At 46.7% G+C, this 18,073-nt stretch overlaps 1 protein-coding gene and 1 pseudogene across 1 annotated transcript; one reads left to right on the plus strand and one right to left on the minus strand.

Moving 5' to 3' along the window:
• Positions 1–18,073, plus strand: part of LOC129650346 (rho-related BTB domain-containing protein 2-like) — a 150,215-nt pseudogene that overhangs the window by 88,462 nt on the left and 43,680 nt on the right.
• On the minus strand, positions 14,941–17,621 carry LOC129650976 (tumor necrosis factor receptor superfamily member 10B-like). Its single transcript, XM_055579729.1, has 4 exons — positions 17,597–17,621; positions 17,431–17,542; positions 16,379–16,617; positions 14,941–15,931 (listed from the first exon to the last, which is right to left on the minus strand). The coding sequence occupies exons 1-4, from the start codon at positions 17,619–17,621 to the stop codon at positions 15,741–15,743; spliced, it is 567 nt and encodes a 188-aa protein (XP_055435704.1). The 3' UTR covers positions 14,941–15,740.

Consider the following 18,073-nt stretch of genomic DNA (forward strand, 5'->3'; position numbering starts at 1 on the left):
GAAACAGTGTCACACTTTATTTTTGGGGCTCCAAAATCACTGCAGATGGTGATTGAAGCCATGAAATTAAAAGACACTTACTCCTTGGAAGGAAAGTTATGACCAACCTAGATAGCATATTGAAAAGCAGAGACATTACTTTGCCAACAAAGGTCCATCTAGTCAAGGCTATGGTTTTTTTAGTGGTCATGTATGGATGTGAGAATTGGACTGTGAAGAAAGCTGAGCGCTGAAGAATTGATGCTTTTAAACTGTGGTGTTGGAGAAGACTCTCAGAGTCCCTTGGGCTTCAAGGAGATCCATCCTAAAGGAGGTCAGTCCTGAGTATTCATTGGAGGGACTGATGCTGAAGCTGAAACTCCAATATTTTGGCCACCTCATGCGAAGAGTTGACCCACTGTAAAAGACTCTGAGGCTGGGAGGGATTGGGGCAAGAGGAGAAGGGGACGACAGAGGATGAGATGGCTGGATGGCATCACGGACTCAATGGACATGAGTTTGGGTGAACTAGCGGAGTTGGTGATGGACAGGGAGGTCTGGCGTGCTGCGATTCATGGGGTCGCAAAGAGTCGGACATGACTGAGTGGCTGAACTGAACTGAACTCAACTGAATGTGCTGAGTGTGCTATATCTAGATGATGGAAAAACAGTGAGGTTTCTATATATATGTATCATTTTAATCTTCTGCAGCAAATATGTCTAACAAAACATATAATAAATATTATTTTAAAATATACAATGTTTGACCCTGTTTATAAGAGAGGTCTTTTTAATATGATTAAATTTACTTTAGTGTAATTATTTCTCCCAGCAAACCAAATGCTTGTAAGCAAGCATTTCCTTGAACAATGCTCATTTTTTTTTAAACATGAACTAATCTTTTTTTATTTTTTCACGTATTGATTTATGTTTGGCTGCACTGGATCTTATTGCTATGCTCAGGCTTTCTCTAGATATAATGCATGGGCTTCTCATTGATGTGGATTCTCTTGTTTTGGAGCATGGGCTGCAGAGCGTGTGGGCTTCAGTAGTTACGGCACACCGGCTTAGTTGCCCCATGGCATGTGGGATATCCCTGGACCAAGGACGGAACCTGTCTCCCCTGCATTGGCAGGTGGATGCTTAACCACAGGCCCAACATGGAAGTCCTAAAGAAAAAAAAATTTTTTTTGAAAGGGGAATTCCAGCCAGTTTCTACATTTGCAGTAATCACAGTGATTCAACAGTAACAGAGTGAATTTATTCAATGGTCCCATACACTGAGCATCCAATGTCCATGACCTTAATCCTCATTTGTTGCTGTTGTTCCATCACTCAGTTGTGTCCGACTCTGTTACCCCATGCACCGCAGCATGCCAGGCTTCCCTGTCCTTCACTCTCTCCCAGAGTCTGCCCAAACTCATGTCCACTGAGTCAGTGATGCCATCCAAGCATCTCATGCTCTGTCACTCCCTTCTCCTCCTGCCCTCAATCTTTCCCAGTATCAGAGTCTTTTCCAATGAGTCAGTTCTTCCCATCAGTTGGCCAAAATGCTTGTTGTCCAAAGGACTCGCATGAGTCTTCTCCAGCACCTCAAATGATCTAGAAAAATAATTAGGATGAAATTATTGCCATTTTAACCATCTCCTGAACGTGCCTTGCTTTATTTTAGAAAACTCATTTCCAGATTTCCTGCTTTTGCTTAGAAGAAGGTAGGAGAGCAGGCTGACCAAGAAATGCATCTTGGCCTAGGTCTCTAGCTAGGAACTGGGGTTTCTTTTGTGGGGTGAGAAGGTGGAGCTCTGCAGAGCCTTTGTGTAATTGTGGCTTTATAGGGTAGTCACGGGTCTAGAACAAGCTTGACTTTCGGCCAAAGCACCTCATGTTATTTTCAACTATTATAAAAGGAAATGAAAGGGAATAAGATGTAGTGTTCTGGTGCTATACTCTGTTTTTTAAAAGCAGGATGGTTATGCAGAGTCTTTGAGCACAGCAAAAAGGTTTTCTTATTTATTTATTTATTTCCTCCTCCTATTTATAGCTAGATCAAATTCTTGAGAAATCTAGGTAAGGGGCCGAAGTTGAGGTTAATTGGTGTTAAATCCAGGAGAACTGGAGGAAGCCAGGAAGATGGAAGAAGTGGATGGGGCTGCAATCAGTAAAACCGGCACCCTCCTCCTGCAGCACACCCCTCTGAAGTGTAACCCACGGCGCTTTGTCTTCAGTCAGTCCCTCCCGCTGGCCCCACGAGGACAGGAGAGCGATCAGCTTTGCCCACTGAGCACAGGGGTGGTTGGCCCAGTTAATCTGCCCTGTGTTAAGAAATTGGGCCTGCAGCCCAGCACACAGGGCACCAGACCCATTCATTCTGCGTGTTTTGGCAAAAGTGGCTGAGGATCACAGTCCTACAAATACCAAAGCTGCTTCTGTTTCCAGACTCATTCCTGAGTGCATTTTCTTTTAAAGTATAATCAGGCTCCCTCCTGATTGCACTTTGTCTCAGATTGCATAATAAACATGCTTTTGTTGAAAAAATTGCTTTGCATTGTCACTTCTGAACTATGTTGATAATATCCTATCTGACATAGCAACAGAGTTTGGTTTTTTGTTTTTATTTTCACTCAAGAAGGGTTCTGTCTTCAAAAGACAGAAGAATGACCTGAGAAGTGTCACTCTTTTGGAGGCCAACGCTAAGGTGAAGGGTATTGCAATATCCAGGGAGAGGAAAATTCTAAAAGATGAACTTCAATAAGGTACTTTTGAGCATATTTTCCATGGGGTTTTAGTAGATGAAAAAGATCCAAATATGGAGAAGGAATGGCAGCCCACTCCAGTGTTCGTGCCTGGGAAATCTCATGGACAGAGGAGCCTGGTGGCCTATAGTCCATGGCATCACAAAAGGACAGACACAACTTAGCAACTGAACAACAACAATACAAAATCAGCAGATTGTGATTTGGGGAAACACTGCTTGATGGAAATGTAGAATAAAATGGAGAGCGAAGTGACCTAGCAATATGGAGCATAGAGTTTTGGAAGAAATTAAAAGTGTGTAGAATAATAGTTGGAGAAGGCAATGGCACCCCACTCCAGTACTCTTGCCTGGAAAATCCCATGGACGGAGGAGCCTGGTAGGCTGCAGTCCATGGGGTCGCTAAGAGTTGGACACGACTGAGCGAATTCACTTTGACTTTTCACTTTCATGCATTGGAGAAGGAAATGGCAACCCACTCCAGTGTTCTTGCCTGGAGAATCCCAGGGACGGCGGAGCCTGGTGGGCTACTGTCTATGGGGTCGCACAGAATCGGACACGACTGAAGCCACTTAGCAGCAGAATAATAGTTGCAAATATTCAAACAATAAAGTCTGTGGCTAAAGGAAAAAAAGAAAAAGATTCAAATAAAGAAAAGCAAGTATTTGTAAAAACAGTTAAAGATCAAGCTTCTGAAATTCAGGTGACAATGATGCTCACTGAGAGTTGTAAGCTATGAGGTCTTCATCACAGAAATCTTCTTCCTATCACCAGGGTGTGTATAGAAGGAGAAAAGCCCATGGGGATATTGGCTTACATGAATTGGGGGAATCTTAGATTGTTTTTACGGCAGTGCCAATTAGTAGAGGCCCATAATCCACAGGCGATTTCTTAACAAGACTTGGTTCACATGACTGTTCAGATTGCCTGAGGAATGAGCTGTCTGTCCAGCAGGGAAGTCATCCACCAAGATGTGGCTGTTAGGACCTGTATCGCTGAGGACACACTTCAAGTTAAGATCACACACAATGCCGTCTGCAGAGACTTGTTCCCCGTGGACTATGTCATTGCCTGGGGGACAATGAAAACAGGCGGGTTTGGTGGACGGCCCTTGAAAGTCTGGTTAATAATGAGTTCTCCAGGGCCAGTGACCTGTGGGCCTTCAGAGTGATGCTGTGGGAGCTAGCTTTTGACTCTGGGCCAAATGCCCTACGTGGACATGGACCCCTTTGACATGGCAGCGGGCCCTAAAAGACGGTTACTGTGCTGTCCTGAGGACCTGTTTGTTGTGCTGGCTTGTTGCTGGCCCTTCGATCTGGAAGGGAGAGCCCAGTTCTAGCAGCTGGTCATGTATAGCCACCTCTGCCATGTCCTGATGATTACAGATGAGTCACTAATTGCACCACATGTTCAGCTATATATCTTGAAAGAAAAAGATCAAAGAATTTGTGCACCTGCCTTAAAACCACCACAGGTAAATACTATTAATAATCTTGTTTTTCCTTCTTAACCTTTTAAAACACTTTTTTAAAAACGTTTTTTCATTTCATTAATTATTTTGCTACGTTACTTTTGATAACTCCCTAACATACTGTATGGGTCTAACACCAGTAACTTAACCAGAATCCCATTGGGAACATTTTAATTATTTTGAAGTTTTTGACATTTGAAGAATACTACAAAAACATTTTGTCACATAAATGTCTATATGTGTCTTAGTCACTCAGTTGTGCCCAACTCTTTGCAACCCACCAACTGTAGCTTGCCAGGCTCCTCTGTCCAGGGGATTCTCCAGACAAGAACATTGGAATGGGTTGCCATTCCCTTCTCCAGGGGATCTTCCCAACCCAGGGATTGAACCCAGGTCTCCTGCATTGCAGGCAGATTCCTCACCATCTGAGCCAGCGGGGAAGCCCAAATGTCTCTATAATCCATGATTATTTAACAAGGCTAATAGGTAGACAAATGGTCATTAGTGTGGAAATGGTTTCAGCAACTCAGAGAATGGAGCAAAAGCCAAGCGCTTAATAAGACATTGTCTGGACACTCTCCAGGGAGGGAGGGGTGGAAATCCTGGGAAGTGGTTTGCATCAGGAAGATTCCAGACTCCTGTGGGATCGTAGCATAATGGAGGACAGAGACAGCTGTCAAAGCCGGAGGCCTATTGCTGTGATTCAGCAGGGAGAGCATGAGGTGTGCCCGAGGGGACAGAAAAGACAAAAGAAACCAGAGGAAGAGCAGTCAAGTGCTGAGACATGGTAAAACCTGAGTCTGAGGAGTCAAGAAAAAACAGGCCAAGATGACTCAGGACCCAGGAAAGGGATGGGTGAAAAGTCACTTCATGTTCTTGTGGAAATCTATTCCAAAAACTGAGTTTTGTATTTTCTATTTGTCCAACTCAGACTATTGGGGGATGTCAAAAAATCTTTAAAAGTTTATATGTATTTAATGAAATTCCATAGAGTGAATGTTTAACATCCAGGCAGAGAGACTGTGTGCACCCTGCTTATCTTTACTACTGGGGACAAATTTCTGGCCTTTAATCCTATTATCTTCAGTTTATAAAATGGACATGACATTTTTCAGATTTGCTTAAAGTTTAAGTTTTTTGAGCAAAGATTGTGGGCAACTTTGCTTAAAGGCTGTTTGAATGGTTAACAGGACTTTTCAGGTGGTGCTAGTGGTAAAGAACCCTCCCTGTCAATGCAGGAGACCTAAGAGATGCTGGTTCCATCTCTGGGCCAAGAAGATCCTCTGGAAAAGAGCATGGCAACCCACTCCAGTATTCTTGCCTGGCGAAGCCCATGAACAAAGAAGCCTGGTGGGCTAAGGGCCATAAGGTTGCAAAGAGTTACACATGACTGAAGCGACTTAGCATGCAGCAAGCACAAATGGTTGACAGGCCTTAAAGGGAGAAGTTGGCTACTGCCCTGTAGGGACTAGAGGTTGTCCCCTGCCGATCAGGGCCGTGTACTCACATTCTAGGCTTCTTTCCTCCAAAAGAGGCTTTGTTTCTATTCCAGAAGAAAATACAGGATCTTTCTTACTGAGGAGAAGAGCAGGAGTTGATGTGTCAGCCATCTATTTAAGCTCTGAGTTTCATAACCTGGAATTGATGCATAAACCCCACTGCACACACAGGTACACGTGCCTCTCCCCTCTCCCGCTGTGGGGAACCAGGGCTAAGTGTACTCGGCAACGAAACAGTCTGATCCTCGATCCAGAGATCTCACGACGGGATGGTGTGTGCACAGTTGGCTAGCACGTATGTTTGTATGCATCCATATGCACTTGTATACTGGTATATACATGCTACCCAGGTGTACATGCACACTCATAAAGACTCACATAAATAATGTGGTAAGGTAACTCAATAACTCACAAGTAGGATCTCAGACCTGTCAGAATTTCAGACAAAATACTGAGAAATGGATCAACAGAAGCAGTGGCATGTCTCAAGATCAGGGTAAAAGGATGGTGACTCCTCCGCAGCTCCCACACCCCACCCTCCTTTGCCGAGTTGCTCACTTGCTCTGATGAAACAAGCTCCCATGTTTTGTTTAGCCCTATGGAGAGGCCTGGGCTTCCCTGGTGGCATTGGGGGTAACGAACCCACTTGTAATTGCTAGAGACCTAAGAGATGCCAGTTCAATCCCTGAATCAGAAAGATCCCCTGGAGGAAGGCATGGCAACCCACTCCAGTATTCTTGCCTGGAGAGTCCCATGGACAGAGGGAGCCTGGTATAGGGTCACAAAGGGTCTGACACAGCTGAAGCGACTTAGCATGTACACACACACATATGGAGAGGACTGGGTTCCCTGGTGGCTTAGCCGTGAAGAATCCGCCTGCCAATGCAGGAGACTTGGGTTTGATCCCTGGGTTGGGAAGATCTTGAGAAGGAAATAGCAACCCACTCCAGTATTCTTGCCTGGAGAATTCCATGGACATAAGAGCCTGGTAGGCTACAGTCCATGGGGTTTCAAAGAGTCTGACATGACTGAGCAACGACTAAACAATAAATGGAGAGGCCCACATCACAAGGACAAAGGACAGCCTCCTGCCAACTGCCCCCAAGAACTGAATCCAGCCCCCACCTCACGTGTAAGCTTGGAAGCACGTCCTTTTCCATTCAGGCCTTGAAGGGACCACAGCCCCAGTCTGGTGAGACTCAGTATCAGAGAACCAACCTACACTGAACCATTAGAAATGGTGATGTAATAAAGGCTGTGACAAACCTAGACGCCGTTTTAGAAAACAGAGACATCACTTTGCCGACAAAGATCCGTCTGGTCAGCGCTATAGTATTCCCAGTAGTCGTGTACGGATGTGAAAGCAGGACCATCAAGTAGGCTGAGCACCGAAGAACTGATGCTTGTTTAACCGTGGTGTTGAAGAAGACTCAGGAGAGTCCCTTGAACAACAAGGAGATCAAACCAGTCAATCTTGAAGGAAATCAACCCTGAATATTCATTGGAAGGACTGATGCTGAAGCTAAAGCTCCAATACTTGGCCACCTGATGGGAAAAGCTGACTCACTTGAAAAGACTCTGATTCTGGGAAAGACTGAAGGCATGAAAAGAAGTGGTCGACAGGATGAGATGGTTGGATGGCATCACTGACTCAGTGGACATGAGTTAGAGCAAACTCTGCGAGATGGTGAAGGACAGGGAAGTCTGGCATGCTGCAGTCCATGGGGTCACAGAGTCGGACATGACTGAGTGACTGAACAACAACAATAAGGCTGTAGTGTTAAAACTCTATGTTTTAGGTTAATGTCCACTAATACGTGCTCTTACCTATCCTGTAAAACTGCTCAGATGCATCCCATATGTGAAATGTTAGTCGCTCAGTCATGTCCGACTCCTTGTGACCCCATGGACTGGGACTTGCCAGGCTCTTCTGTCCATGGGATTCTCCAGTCAAGAATACTGGAGTGGGTTGCCATTTCCTTCTCCAGGAGATCTTCCAGACCCCGGAACTGGACTCGTGGGTCCTGCATTGCAGGCAGACTCTTTATCATGTAAGCCACCAGGGAAGCTCAAGCCTGTTGATTATATAATATTGCCCCTAACACCCTCAGCCCCCCACCCCTCAGCTTCTCATAAAGTGTTAACAGACACACAAAAAAATGGAGGCCCAGTCACTCTTCTCCATTCAAGGACAACATAGGTGATCTGATATAGGGGTCTCACACAGGCACCACTGCTTCTCAAGAATTTATTTTCAAGTAATTATGAATTCACCTCTTCCTCCTGATTTGTGATCTAAAATATTTTTCTTCCCACTCCTGATGTAATATGTTCACAGGCAGGAGTAGGGGCAGTCAGGGGGTGTGCAGCTCTGCTCGAGCACCTTTGCTCTGGGAAAGGGGACAGGGCTGGGACCACGGGGCTCCCCCAGGAAATCTAGGTGGGTGGGGGATCCTACCCTAAGGTCCAGGGGAAGGGAGTTGTGTCTCCATGAGGTTGCAGGGCTGAGCCACCAGACCCACTGTGACGAGGATGCAGAAAGGACAGCAGGGACAGAAGGGGAAGGTGGCCCCAGAGTGGCTGGAGGTTCACAAGTGAGGGGCCACTGAAGAACCCCAGCAAGCAGGGCCCCACCAGCCCTTCCCAACAGCTCTGTCAGAGCCAGTCTGCACCTCCAGGGAGCCCAGCAGGCCCAGACAGGACTCAGAGACACCACAGCGGGGAGGCTGTGCAGGAGCCTGGCCAGGCTGGGGCCTCTCTCCCAGGGGAAGAGCAGGGAGGAGGTGACAGACGAGGGGCTGTGTTCAGGTCCCCCAGGAATCTGGCATCTGGAAATCTTGAGTCAGAGCAGGAGACACACCCATGCAAGATGAGCCTGAGGCATAAAGGGAGAAGGAAGGAGTGGGTCACACAGCAAGAACACACCCCTGTACCCTTCACTCAGAACTGCTCCAGAGAACCAGAGGATGGGGAAAAAACACACACATGCCTCTTTTTATATAAAATTACATATTTAATTTGGTCACAAATTCATAAAATTGTATATTTCATAACAGTTTGATAGTTTTTATACTTTTTATAACATTCCACATTTGTCAAAATGTATAAAACTATATATAAAATTATAATATTTGTATATAACATCACATATTTAATTAAGTCACAGTCATAAAATTGCATATTTATATAAAATTGCAAAATGTTTATGTAACTGCCATGTAATTTGGTCACAAATTCATCCAATTGCTTATTTATATAAAATTATAAAATTTGTATATAACATTGCATATTTAATTTGGCCACAAATTCTTTAAATTGCATGTTTATAGAAAATTGCAAAATTTGTATATAACACTGAATATTCAATTTGGTTCAAAATCATAAAATTGCACATTTACATAAAATTATTTGTATATGACATTGCATGTTTATTGATTTTTTTATATTTAATGAATTTTAATTATCCAATTTTTAGATGAGATATAGTATTATGGTTCTTTTTTATTTTTTAATTTAAATTTATTTATTTTAATTAGAGGCTAATTACTTTACAATATTGTATTGGTTTTGCCATACATCAGCATGAATCCACCACGGGTGTACACGTGGACATAACATATTAAAATTGGTCACAAATTCATTACTGAGGAGAAACCTGAACAGGCATCCAGTCTTCAAGTAAAACTTTAAATTGTCACATTTGCACTGGCATAAAGCAGTAATGCTTCCCGGATGGCTCAGCAGACAAAGAACTCGCTTGCAGTGCCGGAGACACAGGACACGCGGGTTCGATCCCTGGATCGGGAAGATCCCCTGGAGTAGGAAATGGCAACTCACTCCAGTATTCTTGCCTGGAGAATCGCATGGACAGAGGAGTCTGGCAGGCTTAGTTCACGGGGTCGCAAAGAGTCAGACACGACTGAGCGACTAAGCACCCACCGGGAAGCAACAAAGGAGTCAAGTTTCACGTTTCTTGAAGGTTCTCATTAGTAAAACACACAAGAAACGGGTACAAATGAATACACATGACAAATACTGACAAGGCTGATACTCTAGATGGGCACTCAAGGAAGTCTTCTGCGAAAGGGACAAGTGACCTGACACTTGACTATTTATTTTCTTAAACTGTTTTACAAATGCACATGCTTTTTGTAACATATAGGTGACAGTTTCAAATTTTATTGTATCTTATTTATTTTAGCTGTGCAGACTCTTCACTGCAGCACACAGGCTCCTCTAGCTGTGATGTGCAGGCTCTACAGCACATGGGCTCAGTTGCGGAGCACATGCTTAGTTGTGGTATGTGGGATCTCAGTTCCCCAACCAGAGACTGAACCCGGGCTCCTTGCATTGGGAGTGCAGAGTCTTAACCACTGAACCACCAGGGAAGTCCCAAGAATTCATTTCTATCTCCTTCTGGGGATGAAGGCAGAGTGTCCTGCACAGAAGGGACAGCAAAGACAGGAAACACCTGACTTCCAGGAAAGGGAGGGACATCAGGGCCAGAGGGATGTAGCACCAAGACCACGGGGGTCAGCCCTTCTCAAAACACAAGTGAACTCCACCCACTGTATCCATTTGTACCTAAATTTTAGGCAATTCCAGTTTTGACCACACCAGTCACATCAACCTTAGGGAAGACAACATATAAGCCTTGAGATGGACTAGACCAAAAACCTCCCTGAGAATTGCTTCTGCCATTAAATTATCCTGCAGTGATTGGAATACTACAGAGAAGGGTTTAGCAGAAGGCAAAAAAAAAAAAAGTTTTTAATTAAAAAAAAAAAAAAACCTAATATAGCAGGCATTTTAGGTCAGTTCTCACAGTATTTAAGAATCAGCGTTTCTGTGTCTTTTCTGCAGAACATCAAAGCTTACAGAGGGGCTGAGATCCTTAATCAGCCAATTCAAACACAAAAAGGCAATTCTGGGCTCAGAGCACCAGTATCAAGGGGGGCCCATCTAGTGCGGAGCAAGCCAACACTGAACATAACCCAGGAGCCCGTCCATTCTTCCTCCCAAAAACTATGGCAGATCCCTGTCCTCTCTTCCTTGAGCCCAGATGCAATGAAGGTCACTGATAAGAGCAGACATGACACAGAAACTATCTGACACTCATATCTAACCCACGTCCCACCCTAACCTCCCAGATGAGCAGGAGGAAGCCCGGGGAATGACAGCCCAGTTCACGGTCACCAGACACAGCACGGGGGTGCCACTTCCCCTCCCTCTCTGCTCACTTGTTAACATCTCCCTAGGAAAAATACAAATATTCACCCAACTATAAAGTTGACATGTTTAAAGCCTGGACCCTAAAGAAGTCGCCAGGCAATCCCAAAGTGGTCAAATTCCCCCAGCAGTGGGCTTGCTCTCCTTTATTGTTGTTGTTGTTTTGTAGGTTTTTGTTTGTTTGTTTTTGCCTCATGGCTCGTGGGATCTTACTTATTTTTTTTGCCTCATGGCTTGTGGGATCTTACTTTCTGACCAGGGATTCAACTCAGGGCTCTCAGCACAGAGTCCTAACCACTGAACAGCTAGGGAATGCCCTCCTTTTGTATTTCTAATTGCTTTGGATTGCCAGTACTCAACCAGGTAGCCCACATAAACCTAGAAATTATATTTGCAAAATGTTTTTCTACACATATAAATATATGCACCAACATAAAAGTACCAAGACATACAAGATGTTTGCACTTTAATCATGTATATTACAAGTTACAGGGCCTCCCTGGTGGCTCAGTCGGTAAGGAGTCTGCCTGCCCAATTCCCTAAGGTTGATGTGACTGGTGTGGTCAAAACTGGAGACCTAGGTTCCATCCCTGGGTAGGAAAGATCCCCTGGAGAAGGAAACGGCAACCCACTGCAGTACTCTTGCCTGGAGAAACCCCATGGACAGAAGAGCCTGGTGGGCGACAGTCCATAGGGTCACAAAGAGTTGGACATGACTCAGTGACTAACACCTTCATTATAAGTTACATCATTAAATGCATACATACTAACATGAATGACAAATTTCAAACAAATACAAATAAAAACTAGAAGTCTATTAGGAGTGTGTCCTGAAATGAAAGATTGACATCCTCAAACAGTCAGGGCACAGCAGAGCCTGTCTCCCTTTCTTCATAAACATGTTAATACTTTCCTGAGTTCAGCAGGCGCTCTTGAATTGTCTCTTTTGTCAACCTTTGCCCCAGCATTTCCAAGGCATCCATAAGGGTGTTGACTGAGGTCCCCTGTCCCTTCTTGGTGACCGGCAGCATTTCACACAAGGCATCTGGAGAGACCCAGGCCTATTCTCTGGTCACAAGGATCTCATTTCATGTGAGGCCCAACTGCATCAAGAGCGAATCACAGAAATCACAAGGAAAAGATAGCTGCAAAGTCACTGAAGAATAGCTTCAGGCCTAGGTTGGGGGAAAGTCACAGAGACAGAGTTGGAACAGGCTTCCACAAAGGCCAAGGACCCTCAATTCAGGCCTAGACTTCAGGATGGGAACCTGAGGAGCTCCCCCTGCTGGTAAGCCTGCTGCTCTGCGCCCCTGACCTGCTTCCCAGCAGCAAACAAGCCACACAGGCACTGGGCATTGGACTTTGCCAGCACCCAGAGCAGTTGGGGACAGTCCAGGTCAGCAGAGAGTCCTGCCCCAAGCAGGGGATGAGGGCGCATCTGGAAGAGGAGACTGCTGTCACAGAGGGAGAAGGCATCTGTGAGAGGAGACAGAGGGTGGGACAGTGAGGGGCAACAGACCTCAGAGGAGGGCACCTGTCTTTCTCAGGAGGGTGGGGCACCTGCCTTTCTCAGGAGGGTGAGGCCCCCTGGCTGCCACCTCTGCACTGGGGACAAAGCAAAGGCCTGGAGGGAGGAAGGTCTCCGGCCTCACACCCCGCTCGGCCTCACTGCCTGACACTGCGGTAGAGCTGGATGGGGACAGACTCTGAGCAAGAATTTAACCCTAAAATGGAGCAAACACCACCTGCCTCATGGACTGTGCTGCAGATTCAATGCTGTGTGTGTGAAATGCTGTGCACACCACCATCCACAGTACATAAGGAGGGCACCCGACACAAGTTTATATTCTCTAACAGTTACACTGAAAACATGAAACATAACAATACTACTTTTCATGAAATATGGTACTAACTCAAAGTATTCTAAAAAATTTCATTTCAATATGTAATATAGATAGCTAATGGGAAGTGGCTTTATAACACAGAGAGCTCAATCCGGTGCTCTGTGATAACCTAAGGGAGGTGGGATGGGGGCGTTGGAAGGAGGCTCAAGAGGGAGGGGATATATGTGCACCCATGGCTGGTTCAGGTTGCTGTACAGCAGAAACAAGCACAACATTGTGAAGCAATTATCCTCCAATTAAAAGTAAGTTAAGAATTTTTTTCACTGCAATATGTAGTGTTAGCTGCTCAGTTGTGTGTCTGACTCTTTGTGACTTCATGGACTGTAGCCTGTCAGGCTCCTCTGTCCATGAGATTCTCCAGGTAGGAATACTGGAGTGGGTTGCCATTCCCTTCTCCAGGGGATCTTCCTGACCCAGGGACTGAACCCTGTTCTCTTGCATTACAGGCGAATTCTTCACCATCTGAGCCACCAGGGAAGCCCCTCAACATGTAATCAATATACAAAAAAAAACTGTTAACGAGACAAATTACAGTCCTTTTTTCTACCAACTCCTTGAACTACAGTATCGAGTTATATACTACAGTTCATCAGATTTAGCCACAGTTCAGGCGCTCCTCAGGGCTTCCCAGGTGGCACCAGTGGTAAAGAACCTGCTTGCTAATGCAGGAGATGTAAGATATGGGTTCGATCCCTGGGTTGGAATGATCCCTGGAGGAGGGCATGGTAACCCACTCTAGTATTCTTGCCTGGAGAATCCCATGGACTAAGGAGCCTGACAGGCTACAGTCCATGGGGTTGCAAAGAGCCAGACATGATTAAAGAGACTTAGCACGCATGGACAGGGGCTCCACAGCCTCCCTGGGCCAGGAGGTGCCCTGCTGGACAGCACAACCTCTCGGATGTCTCAGAGTGGGTCAACCTGGCCCTGAGCAACCAGGGAGGAGAGAGGATGGTGGAGGAGGGAAGGACAGGGAGGTGTTAGGGGCCACTGTTAGAGGACAGAGGGGTGCAGGGTGGGAAAAAGAGGAGGGGGCAGGGAGGGAATTAGAGTCCCGATGGTTCAGGGACAAGCCATCCCCTCTCTGAGTTGCCCTAACCGCTATGGAGACAGAAATTAGGACACTGTCCCTCCTCCCTCCACTCCTGATCCCCTGCCCAGGAAAAAAACACTTTCAGTGCCGTCTGTTGGAACCAGCAGCCATCTTCTCCTCTGAGATCCTTCAGGTGCTGCTGGTTTCTGTAAAACACAATGGAGAGCAGCCTTGGTCTTAACCGGGGTCCTAGGTTACAGAACTGAGCCTAGTAAACCTTGTTCTGAAATTCTGGCAGATGCAGCCGTAAGCAAAACAAAACCAATGCAGGATCTTTGAAGGGAGCGGACAGAAGAGTCATTATTTTATATACGATTGTATTCTTATAAAACTCTAATGGTTCAACAATAATACGTAAATGTGAGTGTGTGGATGGTGAATGTTAAAAATTATGACAATAAATTCTATAATGAATTATGAGTTGGATAAACTCATAAGGTTATAGAACATTGTAATACAAAGATACAGCCTCAGCAAGAAATGAGTAATTTACCAAAGGAAAACACACATGGAGTTGAGGTATTATAAAACTCTTAACTTAAAATGCTAACTCTTTTCATAAGAAAAATATAGAATAGCTAAAAGATCTCAATTCCTCCTAGATTAATTTATAAATTAAGGTAAAACTCAAAAACCTCAAAACTATTAAAATGATATGACCCCAAATTGTAAACGTCTCTGTATGTGTGTGTGTGTGTGTGTATGTATACATATATAATATACGTATGTTTAGTCACTCAGTCATGTCTGACTCTTTGCGACCCCATGGGCTGTAGCCTGCTGGGCTCCTCTGTCCATGGGGATTCTCCAGGCAAGAATACTGGAGTGGGTTGCCATGCCTTCCTCATACATATATATATATATATATATATATATATATATATGTACACACACATACACATAGTGAAAATACTTCTATATGTTGACAAAGAAATTTTACTTCAAGTAGATTCAACTTAACAATACTTTTGAAATAAATGTGAAATTCCCACTATGATGAGGAATGGCTTAAAAGTATGTAACAGTCACATAGAAAATTATTATGTAGCTCTGACTCCATCACTGGGTCAGTCATGGGAGGAGTGATTACCCTTCGCCTGCCCTGTTCTAGACGAGGGATGTGGTGACAAGACAGATGAGAAGTAGCATCAGAGCTGCCAGTGGACCAGAACACGGGTTGGGGCTCCCTTCCCCTCCATGCCCTGGTCTCTCTCCAGAGCAGGGGGTGGGCTCCCTTCCCTCCATGCCCCGGTCTCCCTCCATCACCACCTGCCCAGAGAAGAGGAGACCTGACCCACTGCCTCTCCCTGTCTCTACCACAGTCCCAAGCAAGCAGAAGGGCCAGAGCCCCACACTCACCAACAGGCAGTCTGCTTGCTGCATCTCGGGACTGGGCGTTGTTTTCTGCAGCTTCTTTTTCTGCCAAGGGACCAAAATGGAAAGTCAATCTCCATTGGTCAGCCTGTTGTTGTGTGCATGGTCCAGAGCCCCAGACCTTCCTGGGGGACATAAGTGCCAGAAAAGGGCCTCGAAAAAGCAAGGCACTGACCCAGGAGTCACAAACCCACAAACCCCTACAGCTTCTGAGGGGACGCAGTAGGTTCTGCCTTCCCACCTACACCTGTGCTGTGCCCCCCAAGTGGGCATAGACTCAGCACATCTGGGCTCTGCTGATGGCACCCAGACTCTGGTGTGATGCTAAGGGGAACTGAGCACCCCTGCCTGACACCCCCCACACCCCAGGGCTACAGAGTGAGGGTGTCTCAAACAGTAAGGACAGGGCCAGCGCTGCCAACCAGCCTTAGGACAGCTCTCAGCAGGCCAGTCTCCCTCCTACATTCAGCCTAGAGCCCCCAGGCCAGTTGAGAGACTCAGGGACAACAGCATAGGACACACCGGGGACCGTGTCCACCCTGGGCTTTGTTGTGATGCAGTTACTGAGGGTCTGAGGCCACCAGATGCTGGAGAAACCGATCACCTTGTGCCAGCACTCATTAAAGAGACCTAGAAGAGAAGAGACATCCACTGAGTGGTGGGGAGGGCGCTCTTGCCGCACCTCCCTTCCTAGGGACAGGGTGCAGGGTGGGGGCTCAGACACTGAACAAACAACCCCGGGCCTGTGACTGCAAGCGGGATATTCTGAATCTGGAGAGCCCTCAGGGAGGAGAAGAGAAGGGAGAAAATGAAGTAAAATGAAACCCATGTAAAATCTCTGTGCAGTGCTACTGAACCACCCTCTTCTCCTGCCTCCTCCCACCAGACTCGGCCAGGGGGAAGAGGGGACCGTCAGCTGAGTTGGGGGCCCAATGTGATCAGTTTTGTAGGACCAGGTGAGGTGGGAGGAGGAGGGGTTTCCTGGGGAACAAGAGCAGAGACAAGCCAGGAGGAACAGGAGGATTGGGGAGATGGAGGAGGGAGCCAGCACCTCCTCCTTCCCTTCTAGAATCTCACCTGTAAAGTAGCACCATACACATCCGATTAGGACAGCAGCAATTACAGATACAATTTTAATCACCAGCCTTGAAAGGCCTGATGAGGGAGAGAGAGTGATGGGTAGTCTCTGGCTCATGGTTGCTAGCTCTCCAGGAACTGGGGCCTCCCCATGGGGCAGGGTACTTGATTCTTGGTCCACACACTTGATGTTGCTCCAGGGGGTACATTTCATGACCATGACCTTCCCATCAGGGCACCTGGGTACAGACACAGGGGGACCCATCAGGGACAGCTGGCTGGATGAGGAGAAAGAGGGGGCAGCCTCCCGTCCTGGGTCCCCTGACAAGACAGTGGAGGGGAGACAGGCTCTTGCTGTCTGCAGGGGAGGGTCCCCTCACTCCCCATCCCTGGGCGGGAGAACGATCCAGGATTGTGTACTGCGGCTCCCGGGCTCCTACTGAGTGTTCAGAGCTGTCCTTCAGGAGCTGGGCTTCCTCTGCAAGGCCCGCCTGGCTTCCCTGGGCTGCACGGGAAGCTCTGTGGGGGGTGGGGGGGGGCCTCATCCAGGTCAAGGGTCACAAGTTTGACTCATCCTCCAGTTAAATTGGAATATGAGGCCCTCTCATCCACCTGTTGACTCTTCCTACCAATCTCAGCCAATACTGGAGCATCAGAGGATAGTGAATTACTATTGGCCACCGAGTCCCCAAATAGGAAAGATTCAGGTGCTACTGGGGAAAAAGGGGCTGGGTGTGAGGCCTGTCGAGTTGGCTCCGGTTTTATAGGAACCTTGAAGGAACACACACGTGGCCTCCTCATGACTTCTGTCTGCTGTCAGCACTTCGGTCTTTCTAGGCCCCTCCCGAGGAGACGTGGGAAGGGGCCACTGGGAAAGCCGTGCAGGACAAACAGTGGTGGTAGGGAGCACTGCTGCAGGCTCAGGAGACCCCACAGGCACAAGGGAGCTCTGGGAGGTGGGAGGGGCTTCACGGAAGCAGGAGAGAGAAATGGGTACAAGGAAACTCGGGTCTCCTGTGGGTTGGAAGCCCCCCTAGGCTCCTGGGTCTCACCCGGTGCTGCATTTTTGACAGAATTCAGGGGCATCTTCTCCACGGAAAGTGCCAGGTTTGCACTGACACTCAGTGTCCTTGGTCGGGGTGCAGCCATTTTTTTCTTCTTCTCCTAGGGACCAAAGATAAGGTTTTGAGGGTGTGTTTCCCTCATATGTCTCTCAACCCTTCTTCACCACCCAGATCTCCATCCACTCAGTTCAAGAAGTAATTCGGAGGGCTTCCTGGGTGGTCCAGTGGTTAAGAATCCGCCTGTCAAAGCAGGGGACACAGGTTCCATCCCTGGTCTGGGAAGACCCCACATGTTGCGGGGCAGCTAAGCCCGTGTGCCACAACTACTGATCCTGTGCTCTAGGGCCTGTGCACCACGATGAGAAGCAACAAGGAGCAGCCCCCCTCACCACAGCTAGAGAAAGCCCTTGTTCCGCAACAAAGACCCAGAACAGCCAAAAATAAATGAGTTAATCTTTTTTTTAAAGTAATTTTGGGGGCATTTTCTGTGGCAACACACATACACCATCCATAGAACAGCCACTGTTCACGTGTCACCAACCGAGGCATACAAAAGGCACTGTGCATCATTACAGATTGCATCAGGGTTAGGAAGCAAAATGTTTTAGATCACAAATAAGGAGCAAGAAGT

The sequence above is a fragment of the Bubalus kerabau genome, chromosome 4 (assembly GCF_029407905.1).
Source record: "Bubalus kerabau isolate K-KA32 ecotype Philippines breed swamp buffalo chromosome 4, PCC_UOA_SB_1v2, whole genome shotgun sequence".
In the NCBI taxonomy this organism is placed as follows: Eukaryota; Metazoa; Chordata; class Mammalia; order Artiodactyla; family Bovidae; genus Bubalus; species Bubalus kerabau.

What these genes read in the sequence shown, in the direction of transcription:
- LOC129650976 (XM_055579729.1), bottom strand. Translation starts at nt 17,621, where the DNA reads ATGGAGATCTGGGTGGTGAAGAAGG. An exon ending in GATCTGGGTGGTGAAGAAGG is followed by an intron (nt 17,543 to 17,596) that starts GTTGAGAGACAT and finishes TTTGGTCCCTAG; the next exon opens with GAGAAGAAGAAAAAAATGGC. An exon ending in TGTCAAAAATGCAGCACCGG is followed by an intron (nt 16,618 to 17,430) that starts GTGAGACCCAGG and finishes GTCTGTACCCAG; the next exon opens with GTGCCCTGATGGGAAGGTCA.